This window comes from Epinephelus fuscoguttatus, linkage group LG5, assembly GCF_011397635.1.
Source record: "Epinephelus fuscoguttatus linkage group LG5, E.fuscoguttatus.final_Chr_v1".
NCBI lineage: Eukaryota > Metazoa > Chordata > Actinopteri > Perciformes > Serranidae > Epinephelus > Epinephelus fuscoguttatus.
In genome coordinates, this window is record NC_064756.1 from 4870809 (window position 1) to 4887921 (window position 17113).

The 17113-nt window shown below is 43.0% G+C and overlaps 1 protein-coding gene across 1 annotated transcript in view; it reads left to right on the plus strand.

Moving 5' to 3' along the window:
* Nucleotides 1–17113, plus strand: part of LOC125889154 (endothelin-converting enzyme-like 1) — an 82270-nt gene that overhangs the window by 20921 nt on the left and 44236 nt on the right. The window contains exon 6 of the mRNA XM_049576905.1: nt 3775–3899. Coding sequence (XP_049432862.1) covers nt 3775–3899 — 125 coding nt within the window. The remainder of the gene's footprint in view (nt 1–3774; nt 3900–17113) is intronic.

Consider the following 17113-nt stretch of genomic DNA (forward strand, 5'->3'; position numbering starts at 1 on the left):
TCGCGAGATTTTGAAGTATCTCGTCTCCTCGTTCAGGAAAAAAATTACCACAAAAAAAAAACAGAAAAAAATTACCACGAAAAACAGAAAAAGTTACCACGAAAAACAGAAAAATAAATAAATTATTCCGAGGGAAAAAAATACTCAGAAAAAAACAGAAAAAAATTATACCAAAAACAGAAAAATAAATAAATTACTCAAAAAAAAAAATACTCAGAAAAACAGGGCTTTTTTTATTTGTCAAGTGAATACAATACGCTTCTGTACATCTTAGCCGATTCTGGTGTTTTATTTTAAAGCCGATATCTGCAGATACCGATGACGTACTGATATGATCGTGCATCCCTAGTTGTTCATTATTTTGACGTCAAGGCATATCAGCTGTGAGTCTGACCTCAAACGTGGGTGTTTTTTAACAACTGCTTTTCCAGCAGCTTTTGTGCCCCACACATGGGTAATGTAAGCCAAAATGTAAACTTTGCCTAACCATAGCCAGGTGGTTTTTGTGCCTAAAACTAACCACGTTTTACCATAGCGTTGTCAATTGCCACTTAACAGTTGATAGCATTGCAGCATGAACTTCATGCCTTTTGGAAGTCAGGTCATCTTTTCGAAATGTTGAGCAGGAGTGCTTAAACTTGTGCATGCAACTGAACGTCCTTAACATAAACTTACATAATTCACATAAAATTAAGGAGGTTGGGATTAGGAAAAGAAACCTGATGAGGAGGTACCGTCAGCCACCACCCCAACGCACCACCCCACAAGACTGCTCACGATCACTTCCTTGTTAACTTGCGTCAGTGCATCAGTCAAGTGATCGCAGCATTTCAAAATGCGTGGGTTATGTTTGAATTGGGTGTATTACTTTTCATAGGAAAACACTGGTGTAGCAGGAGCCTTCTAACCTCTATCTGTAACGCTGAGACACCGACCAACACCTAATTAATAGAGTGATAACATTCAGAATAGGTGATCTAAGATAGTTGATCCCAACCTTCTCTGCCTTTGACTTAGAGCACACACTGTCTTGTCATCTTGGCCTAAACATTTCAACCAAATAGTGAAGTTGTTTCATCTTGTTTCTACGCTGTAATCTTTATTTACATGTTAAAATATTAAAGATGTGATGTGCACAGAAAATGCAAATGACGATGAAGAGGCAGCTAAATTAATCTGCCTGGCATGGATACCCCACACTATGAATATAGGATTATCAATACATTTAAGCGCTGCAGTTCCACTCCTCCTCTGCATATTTGAAACGACTCATTTATGTCTTTAAGGTCTAATGAACATAAATGAGTTTATGTGCAAAATATTTGTCCTCGTTAGAAAACAAAACTTTAACGGTATTTACATCATTACGAAAAAACTTTTAAATTATTAATAAAAGTATCCACATTGTATGTTACCTATACACAGTTGCAGAGGTCTGAGTGTTCACAAAACTTATCTATAGTCTTACTCTGCATATATCACAGTATTTTTTATCATTTAATCCCACAGCTGTTGAGCACCTCTATAACCACTAGTTCCCTACAGTCAGCAGTAAGCTCTGAGTCTCTCTCATTTACTAGGACTGTGTGTCAGTACCTGATACCCAGAGCCAAGTAACATCAAAACTTCTTTAGTCAAACAGTAACTGGATTTGATCCTTTCTGCACCGGGTTCTGATCTCAGACTGTCACACCTCACTGCCAGATAGGGCTGCCACGATTAGTCGACTAATCGATGACTAATCGACTATTAAATTAATCGGTGACTATTTTAGTAGTCGACTAATCGGTTTGAGTCATTTTTCATAGAGAAGTACTGTAGAAGTACCCCAAAATACTCTTACTGCAGCTTCTTACGTTCAGATATTGGCAGCTTTACACACTCTCCCGTGACGGTGAACTAAAACCCTTTGGCGTGACTATGAAACAAGACATTAGATGACGTAATTTTGGGGTTTGGGTGCGACAGACCGACATTTTTCAACATTTTAACACATTTTTCGATGAAATGATTAGCAGACTAATCGAAGAAATAATCGACAGATTAGTCGACAATGAAAATAATCGTTAGTTGCAGCCCTACTGCCAGATCAGAAAACTTTCTGTTGCTGCCGTGTCTGCCGTTGTCATCAACTCATTGAGTAACATTACAAGTTAACGTTCCACCTTAAAAGTCACCGGCAGTCGGCCCAGTGAATGAAGTTATTGTTTCTCAGACTCCAGCTGCTGTGAGAGGCAGCAAAACATCCTTTCATTTTATAGTTACAGTTTACTAATAAAACTCTCCACAGTATGAACAGTGGTTACATGAGCCTCAAAACCAGACACAACTCAGCCCTGAGCAGAGTGACCGTCCTCTACTGACCAATCAGACTGCAGTGTTCACAGCTCCACCTTTTAGTACCACATCTGTGTGCTAGGTACCCCAACAGAGGGGGGACCAAACATGGGGACGCTAAGGAACGCTTCCGTTGGTACCATCCACAACTTTTACTGTGGAAACCGTAAAAAGAGCGCACTGAACTGAACTGAACTGAACTGCTTGGTGGAAATGGGGCTTTAGATCCAACACCAGGACATTAAATGATCCCAACAAACTCACACTGACAATGAAACTGCTCAGACATGTTGTTAAACCTGTTGATAACTGTTAGGTAACGTTAGCCGTGTGATGCTAACACTTAGCCCTGGTCACACTCCTGCAGCAGCAGCTACAACCCAGACAGTCTGTGGTGTGGTGATGTTGGGTGACAGAGTTCAGAGCAATCAAAAGTGTGGTTATACTACACGCCACTTCGTTCACATTATGTTTTTTTTAATGACGTTTCTATTGGTATCACTTTAACAGTGCTGGTATTAGTAGTGATATCATACATTTTTAAATAATACCCAGCCCTATTGATTACTCAACAGGTCAGGGTCAAACATTAATGAGTCTGGTATAGAACTTTTCCACGAATGTTGGGCTGTTTTGCCGGCAAGCTGCGAGCGTTTAGACACACAGAGCCAGATTGGCGAGTTGATCCGAGGCGCCCTATTTTCCGCCTCGTAGAGTAGACATATTGGTGGAACCCTTTAAGTTTAAACAGACCGAGGCGGCCTTCCGCTACAGGAGGGGCGGTTGAAGACTTGTGGGAGGGGCTGTTGATGACGCCGCACGTGCGAGCCACTGGCGGTGGATGAACAGGAAACAGCTGATAGCAGGAATTAGCGAGCAGCTAGTAGCAAGAGGGAAACACAAACCTGACAGACACTGTAAAGATGAGCAACTGGGGAGACAAGGAATTGCGCGCCCTCCTTGTCCTCGCAAATGAAGAGGCCATTAACCGTCAGATGACGGGGATGGTGAAGTACGGGCCGACTTATGAGAGAATTGCCGCCTGACCAGCCACGGCTTCCCTCCCACGTCACTGTTTACGTCACACGCTGAGCTACGTGTCTTACTTGCTCACGCCCCCCATTGCCCCGAAAAAGGCGCATTCTGTATAAACAAAAGTAGGTAGGCGGCATTTTGCTGCACTCCCCGATTGTGTTTTTATACTGCCAATGCTGAAAAAAGACTGATTTAAACTCCTGTTTAAAAAGGGCTGCAGATTGGCAGGTTTAGTCATGGTTTGCTTCATGGTTGGGTAGGGGTTAGAGCTTCATGGTTATTTTAGATCAGGATTTAACTTGTAAGCACAGTAAGGCTTTTGTTGTTTTGTTTGTTGTTGTTGTTGTTGTTTTTAAAGGGGTAAATAAAACTAAAACGACATCACTCCTCCTCTCACCATAGCTTCACTGGAAACGCTTGCTGGACAGAATCTTCCACGACAACTTCTCAGAAGACGAAGAGATCGTGGTGCTCGCCACCGATTACATACAGAAGGTCTCTGACATCATCAAGACCACTTCGAAGAGGTAAAGAGAGAGGGTGGGTGGCAGGGTGGGGGTCGAGGGTCGAGGGTGTGGAGGGGGGAGAGAAAGATGAGGGTGCAGAGGTGTATGGAAAATCAATGAAGTTAGACGCAGGCAGTTTTGAGTTGGTACTTTTTGAGCATGAGTAAGCGCTTTTGTTTGAGGTTGTGTGAGTGTGTGTGTGTGTGTGTGTGTACTTCCTTCAGTTTAGGGCTGTCACTACAGTTTGGGCTACAACGCAGTGTCACGAGGTGTATGGATTGGTTTTTGAGTGCTGCTGTGCATGTATTTGTGTGTGCACTTGTGTGTGTTTGAGGCGAGTCACTGTTGGGTGAACTTCCACTTCTACTGCAGCTGATTATTATTGATCTACACCCACACCTTTCTACCACCTGCAGACTCAGACACACGCACATGGACGGACACACACACACACAATCACACACACACTTTCTTTCCCCTTCTTCTTCTTGACAGACTCCAGGGGAGGCCTTAGAGGGCTGCTGCACGTCAGGATGTGTGTCACAGCGACTGACAGCTCGCCAATAGTCACTGTGCTCTACACACAAATACACAACCGTGCTCAGCGCTCATGCATGGCTGACTGGCGTGTGGATTGCTTGCTTGTCATTTATGTCTGAAACTGGATACATGTCTCTCTGTCTCTCTGTCTGTCTGTCTGCCTGTCTGTCTCGCAGCATGACCTATTCAGACATTTGGTGATTTCATGACTCACCAGTTCATGACAATACGGTTCCTTCAGTGAAGGTGATTTTATCAACTTATCACAATTTCAGATTCCCTAACTCACCATGTTGTGTGCTACGACGGCGCCTCAGTTTAGACAACAATTACAAGATGTCAGATGGTTTTTGATCAACAGTACAGGCGTACAGTGTTCTCAAATGAAGACCACACTTCCCAGAAACCCCTCTGCTACCTGCCCTGATAATCAGACTCAATTATCATTAAGATAGGTCAGGTTTAGTGATTGCATTCAGGCTGCAAAAATCATAAAAGTGGTTATTTGTGAAGATTATCTTGTTGAACAAAACGTGTAAGTATATATAAATGTAAATGTTTTACATCTTGAAAAAACAAAATCCAAGGCAACTCTTCTCTGGTGCAAAAGTTAAAAGGCCTTTATTAAATGGCTAGTTCATGATGAACATTAAAATCACCAACATGTTTCGACAATGCTCACTGGCTTATCATAAATTTTTGTTCGCCACAGAGCTTATTTTCTGCAATAATCCAAAATCAAATGGAAAAATCCTGTAGGCTTTTTGAAAAGGGGACCAGGGACAGGCTAACTTCCGCATCAACTTCGCAGAATTGTTATCCCTGGAGCACTCTATTGGTCTGACGATAATTAAGCCGCTGATATCTGCGTATGAATGCAGATACATTTTTTAAAAAGCGAATAAAAGGCTAAATCTTTGTCGATGGTAGCCGATGGGTTACAAGATTGCATTTGACCCATGCCTTCAATAGGGCTGTGACAATAACCGCATCACCGCAATACCGCGGCCACGTGATGCCTACCGCGGTGAAGAGGTCATCACCGCACAGAAAAAAAAAAAAGCTGATTCATCATAGCAGCGGATCTAGTTCCCAAGCCAAATGTTAAAAGAATACTCCGATGATTTGGGAGTTATGCCCTTTTGCTATCATTTTCATATTGAGACAACATGATGGATATCATTTTTGTGTCTGTACGTCCAGTGGCTGGGTCTCAGCGGTTAGCACTGGGGTCAGTACGTCCTACACTGTGATCCGTGGAGGGATACACTTGTAATATCGTCTGTGTCGTGTCTTTGTTTGTTTTTACCGAGTGACCTAGCGTACCTGTCCCAGAGCCAGCTGCAGCTGTTGCTCACCGGTGTATCCCTCTGCGCAGGATGTAAACACTACAGTTCATGTATCAAACTTCTTCTAAAACGACTAAAACGGACTCTCGTTTTTTGAATTAATGTTTAAACATGTTTATTTTAAATGCACGTGCAGAAATGCCAGCTTCAGGGTTCCTGTAAAGTTTATTGTTCACTTTTACTGTAAGCAACGATGTCCATCATGTTGTCTCAATATGAAAATGATAGGGAAAGTGCATAACTCCCAAATCGTCAGAGTATTCCTTTAAGTCGCCAATTTGGATACATTTTGGATTTGTGCCGGATGACAAGGGGCAGCCAGTGAATTTGGATGAGGCAATATGCCGTATTTGTCGGAGAGAATTATCAGTTTCTCGAGGAAATACAACGGGGGGCTGTGACGTCACTCTGTCACCGCTGTGAGAAAAAATACATACCGTCACAACCTACTTCACAACCTGGTTTCACTCTGAAGTCGTCAAAAGCTGGCATTTGGTCAGTGACTTTCCGCATCAGACGGTAATGAAAAAAGTCGTCCATTTGCGTCACTACTATGCGGCTGGTCGCCGTTATTGTTTCATTGTGCCCGGCGGCGTCAGGGGTTAATCAGTGGGACAACAATGAAAGTTAAGGCGCCGTTAGTCCGAGTAGGCTGGATGGAAGGGGTAGTGACTTTCACCTGGGAAGCCGGTGTTCTCTCCCTGTAAGATTTGAAAGCCAAACCCTGTTCGTTTTTCCTAAACCCAACCACATGCATGTGTTATTGAAGGACATTGTGCTTTTATTTTGAAAGAGACTGTATGCAAACTGTACATTTCCTGTGAAAACAGAAGTGTATTTTGAAAGAAGACAATGCATGTAACAGGCTGAAGTTGACACGGCGTCCCAGAACGTCAACAACCAACACACCCAGGGTACCTTGGACGTCATATGTGGACGTGGAAAGTCCAAATGTGGATATGTGACAAGGTCTGGGTGAGAATGTGTTGGCCTTCAACATTTATTTGCCCCTGACATGGACTGTGTACCTGCATGCAACCAAAGCCCGCTCAAACATGATCGGTCAATACTACTCCGACTACAGACGTAAACCAGAACGCTCCCATTGCTATTGTAGCATCTCTTTACAGAGATTAGATGATGGGCAGTGGTGCACAAAAATGTTTCTCCTCCAAGTGCTTAACATGGACCCAGGTCACTGGGCAGTGTGTATGACCCTTCACCTGTCTGTCCATCCTTTAGGTTAACTAGTCAGGTCATTAACCTGTGAAACTCCGACTTCTTCTAGGAACTGCAAAAAAACAGGGACATCCAACAAATCTAACACGAGCAGTCCCCTAAGATGAGCAAGAGTGTGGACAACACATGGTTATGTACATGTATGTAGTATAACATCAGCGTGGTCACTGTGGCATCATGCAACACACAGACTGGCCTTTATTTTCCACCAGAGCTTTCACTGAATTCATGACCTGCTTTTTTTCTTTTTCCATTCACATTTTTACAGGATACAAATAAAGATTATTCATCACTTTAAAATTCTTTAGTGTTTTATGCTGCTTACTTTTATCAGCCACAACAAAAGATAGTATCTTTCTGCAGTGATTTAGCTCAGCTCCCATCAGTGTAAACCTCTCTTCCATATCAAATTGTCTACTATCTGCTTTGCGCTCCATTTTCATTGGCGGCGGCGGTGGGGAGGGGGGTTACTGTTCCCAACTCTTTTATCTGGTCTCCTGCAGCTCTGCCTCCTTTGTGAAATGTACTTTTTAATCACAACACTCCAGCAAGCGTACACATTGAGTAGAGTCATATCATTAAGGTATTCATAATCCCCTTTGTAAAAGCAGAGCTGCCATCGCCACTGTCACATCCATTAGCTCAGGTTCACTTCTCCTCAGGTTGCAGACGACACAGGGTTAATGCTCCGTCTCTTCCCTTGTTGTTTACCAATCTTCTCTTTGAGTTGTATGTCCATCCATCCCCCCTGATGGCTTTAGTAATAGATTCTACACTATGTTTCAATCATCCTCTCCCCCTGTCTTTGTTCCCTCCACCTGTGTCTATCTGACATCCTGTCTTCTCTCCCTTTTATCACACTTTCACTCAGTCAGCTAGAACGTACGGCTCATTTGGGCTTCGTTGTGCAGCTGCATCCTGAAAGTTACATCAACTTCTTATTTTTCTTCAGCTGTGTTTGGGGCTTTGTAGTTACAGAATCAAATCCCAGTCACATCTTAAGCATGTGACAACATTAAAAGAAACTGTATTTACCTTTGTAAACATGTCTCAGTTCACTCTGTGATGACTGACATTGAACAATGAACATTGTACTACAGGAACACATGGCCTGGCCCCACCCAAGACTTTTTGGCCATTCATAAAATTGTGTAGAATGTGAAGAAGACATAATGATAGTTTAAACTGCGTCAGCTAATTTTGCACATTCAAACGTGCAAATCAAATGTTGGTGGTCAAATGTGTGGAAGCTTACCGCCTGGAAAAGGAAAAAGAACTGAAAGGTTAAGAATGATGAACGTTACAATATCAAAACCTAAACAAAATCAGAATAATAACATCAACAATTTGACCAAGGAATACAACATATTGTTAATAAGTGTTAATTATAAATATATTATTAAAAAAACTTGAACTTACCAAGTAAAAATTTGGACTTGTCATTGGAACCAGGTCTCACTCCGTAGTAGTCAAAAACCAGCGCTTGGTCAGTGACTTCTGGCGTCAGACACCGACAACAAAAGCCGCCCTTTCACATCGGCATGATCTGCTGCCAGAAAGCTAAACCCTGCTTCCCTAAACCCAACCAGGTGCATGTGTTGGCAAAACGTGACCACTTCTTTTTGCTGACACACCAAACCGACATCAAAGAACTAGCAGCGACAAAAGCCAACTGTTGCGTCGTCTACGTCGCCTCACGTCGCCCTGTGTCAGTTGCATTTGAACACACTACACGGACTACGTCTGACAGCCAAGTAGCACGTACGTTCTGCGCCTGCGTGAGAAGAAATAACGCAAAAAGGGAAACCAGAAGTCCGAGGAATGCATGAAATAAACAAAGTAGCAGACTATTACATCCAGACGGTCCTGGAATTTCCTCCGCAGACTCCGGTTGGATCCAAAAGGATACAAACGGAGAGCAGGGGCTAGCTCAGAGACTAGCGGAGGCTAACTGGCTGTGCTTCCCTCCGGTCATGCTGCAGCTAATGCTCCACTAGCCTCACAGCTAGCTCCAGTTTGTTATTCAGGTTAAAGTGTGAAGAAGCAGCGGGTCTGTGGGGCAGCTGAGTGAAGTGGAGCCTGAGGAGGAAGCACCGGTTAGCCCCGGTTTCACTACAGGCAGATTCACTCACTACAGGGGAGAGGAAATAAAACCTGAACAGCCAATCAGAGTGATCTCTCTCACCGACAAGCTCCGCCGCTGATTCAACATGCTCAATCGGCCGAAAAGCCGCAGACACCAAAGTGCAGACGGTGCGGGAAACACCGCAAAAACTAGGGCGACAGACACTCACTGACGTTCTGACTTTGACCGACAGCCGACCATTGGCTTGGTGTGTCACGGCCTTAAAAGAAAAAAATGTAGTGCTTTTATTTTGAAAGAGACTGTATGTAAACTTAAAATTTCCTGTGAAAACTGAGGTGTATTTTGAAAACAGACAAAGCATGTAACAGGCATCCCAGAACGTCAACAACCAACACACCCAGGGTACCTTGGACGGCGTATCTGGACGTGGAAAGTCCATGACCAAACATCAATATGTGACGAGGTCGGAGAAAGAATGTGTTGGTCGTTGTATCTCATTATACTGACTTTAGCATTTTCGCAGAACAGACAGATTTTCAAAGGGCAGGTCAAGATCGAAGCTGCAGAGGCTGAGGCATATTGACTTTTACTTGCTAGTATGACTCAAGTTCCAAAACCATTGAATCCAACAACTTCCATCATGTGACTCAACAGTGTCTTTAATAAGACCCTCTTTGCCTGGTAAACACTTTCATCTTTTAAATACTCATAACACAAGCTTTCTGTTCAAATGTGAAGTCTCTGGAGTGCCAATAGCTCAGTGGTTTCAGCACATGCTACATAACAGCAGCGTCCCAGATCCCATTCAGATGTGCTCAGTCAGCTCCCACGTGTTGTTGATGTGATGCACAGTGACACAAAGATAACCAGTTTAGCAGTAATCATCTGTCCCCATATTCAAACCAGCCACTGGCTGCACCAGTACATTTGGTGCCCGAGGCGAGCACACAAGTATAGCTGATACTGATGTTTATTTATTGGTGTTTCTTTTGTTTTTTTTGTTGTTATTTATTCTTATTTTATTTTCCAGGGAAACACGGAAATGTACTCTATAAAAAGTAAATGAACAGTTTTAAAGTCATTCAGTCCTTCATTACGCTACAAATTCAGTAATACACATTTACTAGTCCATACCCATTGGTAGCTTTGTCACCTTCTACCTATGCCAGTCCTCAATGCCTATGTGCAGTTTCACATAGATTGACCACGTCAGTGAGTAGAAAAACGTGGGACAGACAGAATGAAAACTCCATATGGCGTAAAGGCCTAGATAAGAAATGAGCTCTCTAGCGCCCCCATTTTGTTTGATGGGGTCAATAATGGAGGGGTCCCCTCAGATTATGTGTGGTCATATGCCTACAAAGTTGCGTGGTGATGGGTGAAACCCTTGAGATGTTCTACACCTTTATGTGATGAGCCACGCCCTCCGCAATATTCATTGCCTTATAGAAGCTCAGTTTTAGTAAGTTTTCCAACTTTTGCCAAGAGGGAACTTTAGATATTGCTCCCTAGATTATGTTCACCCAGTTTCATGCAGATCGCTCAAACTTCCTAGGAAGAGATCCATTTGAAGTGTTTTTCAAAAAATTCAAAATGGCGGAAAATCTATATAAGCGGAAGTTATGGGTTCTTGAGGCAAATGTGTTCCTCATGAGGAGAGGCATCTCTGTGCAAAGTTTCATGTCTCTACGACATACGGGGCATGAGATATGCCCATTCAAAGTTTGACATTTCAATGGGTTGCTATAGCGCCCCCCTTTGGCCAACTGATGTAATATTGCTTCATTGGCATCCTCCCATGACCCTCTACCACTGTGCCAAATTTCACATGGATTGACCAAGTCAGTGAGGAGAAAAACGTGGAACACACACACATACAGAGTTTTCGTCATTATATAGTAAGGTGAAACAACCTTGAACGTAACCTTCTTTCAAATGAAAAACATCTTTTAAAATAAGTAAAGCCTTTTTACTATATATGTTCCATCATAATTCATCTCTAATATCTATGTTATAGTGCTGTGAGAACATCGACACATTTCTTCTTCAAACAGCTGAATTTATCCAAGTTTCTCACCAAAAGCTGCATTTTACAAGATTACATTGAACACATCACGAGAACATTATAATTTACCCTCGTCCAGTATTGATTCTTACTGAACAGAGCTTCAGCGCTTCACAGTTTAAATCAATGCAACTTGTGTGAGCTGTTGGTTGTGTCCACCAGCTGCTTAGAGGAAATGGTAACTAGCTGCTAACTGCTAACAGCTAACTTAACGAGGTCTCTTCCTGCTGATGTCATGTTCTTCTCTCCACATACACTTCTCTCAGTAGTGTCGTGGTAGTTAAATGGGCACCAGAGAGCTTTTGTTGCTTTGACATGATAACGATACAGCGTGTTTGGGGTTCACGTGACGTCTGATAACTCCGCCCATCTCCCCTAGACACTTTTTACAAACTGTTTTTACACACTGAGCAGGACTCTTGACTGTTAAATGAATCATTATGTGTAACGTGGTAGAGAGCTCCTTTATTTTATTTTACTATCATATTTTTGGGACTTTGTGTCTCTTAATTTGAAAAAAAGCCATGAATATTTCCAGTTTGGTTAATCCGAGCGTTTCTCTTTTCCTGGCGGGAATGGGCTGCTGTTTGACAGTAGGAGGTAGCAGACTGAACTTTTAAGACTTCCTGTCTCTCTGACTGTAACTTTGTGACTCAGTGTCTCCCTCCACCAAACTCTTTTCTCTTCAGGCTGCTGCTCCCCAGCTCTCTCCATCTGTCTGCCTCTCCTCCTCAGCCGCCTGATAACCCTCTCTTTCCCCCTCTTCTACCTCAGTCCCCCAACACCACTCTCCCTCATCTCCATCTGCACCGCTCTCATTGTTTTCTATCCATCTCTGCCTCTGTCACTTCTCTTCCTCCTGTCATCTCCTCCTCCTCCTCGTCGCCCGCTCCCCCTCTCCATGACGCCATTCGTTTTCTTTTTAATCTCTTTTTCTTTTTGGCTTTCTCATTCTCCATCTTCCTCCCACCTTCAGTCCGTCTCCAGGTTCCGTCTTGCAGGAAGTTCTTTATTGGGGTTTAAACAAAGGTTGGCGTTGCTAGCTCACAGACACACACACACACACACACACACACAGAGTCACGCACATATAAGTGGAGGAGTAGAGCGATTCCATTTCCTGAGGGGTGTTGCTCATTAGCATAGCTTATGAGAACTTGGTTAAAAATGTCCCGGTTCCTCACATCAAGGGGTCTCTCCACCGCTGCCTGTTATTCGCCAGTCACACAGCGTGTTGCAAGCAACGAGCGTCACGCACACGAATAAATACAGACACTGGAAAACTGAAGTTAGCACTCACAGTGGGACAACACCAGGAATTTAAACATGACTGTACAAAATCCTGTCGGAAGAAAAGAGAAACAATCCACCCTTCTTCTGCTGCTTCGTCTGTTAGGTAGTTATGTGTTACAGTTATATGTTTAATACACTGAATAAGTCATTTAATAAAACACAATTTCAATATCAGTAAGGATATTGTGTGGAAAATGAAAAACATTTTTACTTTTATCAGTGTTGTCTTTATAAATGCAGCTATAGCAACAAAGACGCAACAACCGAAATAATATCAACACCCTGATATTACAAGAAAAAGCAGCCATGCCTGCAGCTCGCTGAGGATGTTACTAGTGAAAGTTGTGCTATGAGCTAAATGCTAATGTCAGCAGGCTAACATACTCACAGTGACAATGCTGACATAATAATAATAATAATAATAATAATAAGCTTTATTTGTATAGCACCTTTCCAAACAAAGTTACAAGGTGCTTTACAACAGCAGAATAAAAAGGCAGAATCCAATAAAAAGACAATAATATAAAAACATTATAAGAAGATAAAAAACAATAAAACATTAGACATTATTAGAGTATATTATTAGATGACAACAGCAATTAAGTAAAAGCACATTTAAAAAAGTGTGTATTTAAAAGAGGATAGAGATGTGGCTCGCCTGATCTCCTCCGGCAGGTCGTTCCAGAGCGACGGGGCCCTGATAGCAAAGGCCCGGTCGCCCTTGGTTTTCAATCTAGATCTTGGAATCTCTAATAGGGGCCCACCGGAGGATCTCAGCCTACGCCTTGGCTCATATGGGACTAAGCAGTCTTTGATGTACTCAGGGGCCAGTCCCATCCGGGCCTTAAAAGTGATCATTAAAATCTTAAAATCAATTCTAAAACGCACAGGTAGCCAGTGTAATGAAGCTAAAATCAGGGTTATGTGTACTCTTTTGTTTGAATTTGTGAGGAGTCTGGTGGCAGAATTTTGAATAAGCTGAAGTCTGGAAAGATTATGTTTACTTAGGCAGGAGTAGAGTGAGTTACAGTAATCTAAACGGGATGTGATGAATGCATGAATGACAATTTCCAGGTTCTTGGGAGACAGAAAGGACCGGATTTTGGAGATTCTGCGTAGTTGGATGAAACAAGTCTGGACAGTTGTTTTATGCTGATTAAAGTTGAGATTACTATCAAAAATGACACCAAGATTTCTGCAGCTAGGGGTGATGCTGGTGGAGAATAAGCCAAGTTGTGGTGAGATGTGATTGTGTGTGGTGGCTGGGCCTATGATAATGATTTCGGATTTGTCTGGGTTCAATTGTAGGAAATTATTAGACAGCCAGATTTGTACTTCATTTAGGTATACCTGGAGAGTGTTTAGTTGCTGGTTGATGGTAGGGTTGAAAGAGAAATAAAGCTGTGTGTCATCTGCGTAAAATTGGAAACTAATATTGTGTCTGCGGATTATGTGTCCTAGTGGTAACATGTAGAGTGAGAAGAGCAACTGGCCAAGGACTGACCCCTGAGGTACTCCACAAGACAAAGATGCTGTGGAAGATCTGCAGTCACCAATAGCAACATTAAAAGTCCTATTTTGGAAATATGAGTAAAACCAGTCTAAAACAGTGCCAGAGATGCCAACCCATTTCTTGAGACGCTCCAATAAAATCAAGTGATCCACGGTATCAAAAGCTGCAGTGAGATCTAAAAGGATTAAAATAGATGACATGCTGCAACATGCTGATGTTTAGCAGGTATAATGTTTACCATGCTCTCCAAATCAGTTTAGCATGTTAACATGCTAACATTTGCTAATTAGCACTAAAATCAGTGCACAGTAAACTAAAGTAGAGCTGATCATTATATCTGCCAGGTATAGACTGAAGCCTGGAGAGGACAACACATTCTCATTCAGTCATCCAAAACCGGCATATGGTTAGCGACCCCCGGCGTCAGGCAGTGACGAAAAAAGCTGTCTTTTCACATCAGCATGATATGCCGCCTGTCACTGTCATTGCTTAACGGCGCATGGTGGTGTCAGGGGGAAACACGGCAGGACAACAACAAAATATGTCTGAGCAGGGAGGGTGGGAGGGGTGGTGGCTCTCACCCGGGAGGCCGGTGTTTGCCTCCCATAAAATTGTAAAGCAACACCCTGTTCTTTTTTCCTAAACCCAACCACGTGCTTTTGTTGCCTAAAACCTACCACATGCATGTGTTGGCCAAATGTAAGCAGGTCCGTTGTTGTACCGATGTAGTGCTTTTATTTTGAAAGAGACTGTATGCAAACTGTACATTTCCTGTGAAAACAGAAGTGTATTTTGAAAACAGACAATGCATGTAACAGGCTGAAGTTGACACGGCGTCCCAGAACGTCAGCAACCAACACACCCAGGGTACCTTGGACGTCATATGTGGACGTGGAGAGTCCATGACCAAACGTGGACATGTGACGAGGTCAGAGTGAGAATGTGTTGTGCTGACTTTAGCATTTTCGTATGAGAGACATATTTTAAAAAGAAAGGTCAAAGGAAGCAGCTCAAGGATTAAAAACAATCAGCTGTCCTTATCTCAGTCTTGCAGGGTTTTTGGCAGCAGGTTCAGGCCAATATGGCGTCGCAACATTGAAGCTCAAGTCTTTCACGTTGGGAAAACCACACGTTCACAGGCAACCTGTTACAAGAGACAGCCGGCAGTCACTCGTACACAGCGCCATCACTGGCTTACACCCAAGCGGAGGTGGGAGATACTGATTTAATCCGGCACAGTTGGTTGTGATGCGCCATAGAGTTGTTGCCGCTGGTCGCTCCTCTGCACGGCGCCTCTCAGCAGACCACCCCTGAAGGGACTGCTGACTGCTGTGCTGTTTCTGACGCCGTGTCATCTTGCCTTGCTGCCATTCTCTCGTGCTGCTTCCCTCCAGCTTCCTCTGCTCCATTTTTGGTGCTGCCTCTTGAGCCGTCCTCTCAGGCTGTTCTCTCCCCCCGGTCCATCACACCTTGACTTATTTATTTCCATATTTTCATTGCTAAAGGCCTTCCTCTCCACCACCTCGTTGGTCTTGTCTGGTTGGGTGGCCTCCTTGTCAGTCTGTAAGAGACTTTTCTAGCAGGTGCAGGTATCTGGCACTAACAGCAGGAAGTAAAATCACAGCATCCCAGTGATGATAAAATAAAAGCATGCAAATAAAAACAGTCAAATTAAGCACAATAAAAACATGCAAGGTAAAACACAGCAACATAAAACTAGCACTTCCGTCTTGTGACACATCTAACCACACAGAGAGTGTGAGTCCTGAAACACACACACACACACACATTGTCTGGCTTCATGCAGTAGGAATCCGGGGTCATGGCACAGGTGTTGGCCCGTTGTATCATTGTCCAGTAGAGCAGATGGAGAGGAAGCTTTGTTCCTTTCGAGGCCACTAATGGACCAGAGAAAAACTCTTTTGTACTATTTTGTACTTTGCTGGATTCTGTCACTCACTCGTGCGTGTACTCAAACACACACACGTACACACATATACTGTCCAAGAGAGCAGTGGAAGATAAAACACAGCTGAAGAAGCTGACAGTCGTATAAATACAGGAAAACAGAAGAAGAAAGTTTGGGTTCTTGTTAAACTGGAGGAACAGTGTGAATTTGCACTTTGAGGGGTGAAAAGGTGACGGGCGAATAAAAAGAACCTCCAGACGAGTGCTTCATCTGTCTGTTAGACAGTTGTGTGTTTCAGGATGAGATGATGGATGGTGAAAAATGAATGAATCATCATGAAACATCCTGCTTTCCTTCTTTTGACCCCTCTACCTTCCCATCTCCTTTCCTTCATCCAGGCATGTAGCCATCATTTCAAAAGTGAGGGGGAAAAGAGGTCGTCTTCTGCAGTGGGTAGCACCCAGAGGAACAATTTCAGTTCTTTAATTAATTATCAGGATAATGAATTAAATGATCAAAATCAAACTTTGAGCCACTGAGCTCAAGTTGTGTTGGCTTGAACCCTAAACCCCAGGCATCAAGATGTAAGAAGCCATTTAATAAAGTGCCACTGAACAAAAAGTGACGCCACATTAAACTGAAGTAAATCATCCGTCTTATCAGCATTTAGTCTGAGTAGTTTTTGATCAGGAGTAGTCTTTTATCACCAGTAGTTTCACTTGTAGTTGAGTAATATTTTAGTAATGTAACAGTACCTCTGCTTGAGTGCACATTTTCAGTATTCTTTCAAACACTGCTTAATACCTTTCCTCACCTGTGAAGCCTCTTGACTGTCAGTGCTGCTGCTGCTGCCTGTCGTGATTCCTGTAAGCTGCCTCATCCCTCTTTCTATTGCAGTAATACAGATCACCGTTTTAGATGTGTGAATGTGCAAGTTCTACGGCCACAGTTTTAGACGTAGCCACCAGACTCTCAGGTGTATTTTACGGACAGAGATTGCTCAATATATATTTTAGATTGTTGTTGTAGAAATAACGTTAGCCTTGTGTTCACAATTTCTTGTTTAAAGCAATAAAACTCGCACATGAGCACGTCTAAAACGGCGGCTCTCCGGCTCTGCAGGGCGATGATATTGTGCAGATTAGAGAAAGTAGCCGTGTCTCAATTCAGGGGCTGCAGCCTGTAAAGGACGCTGCCTTCACGGTCTACGACAGCAGCCACGTTCTTTGAAGACCTCATCA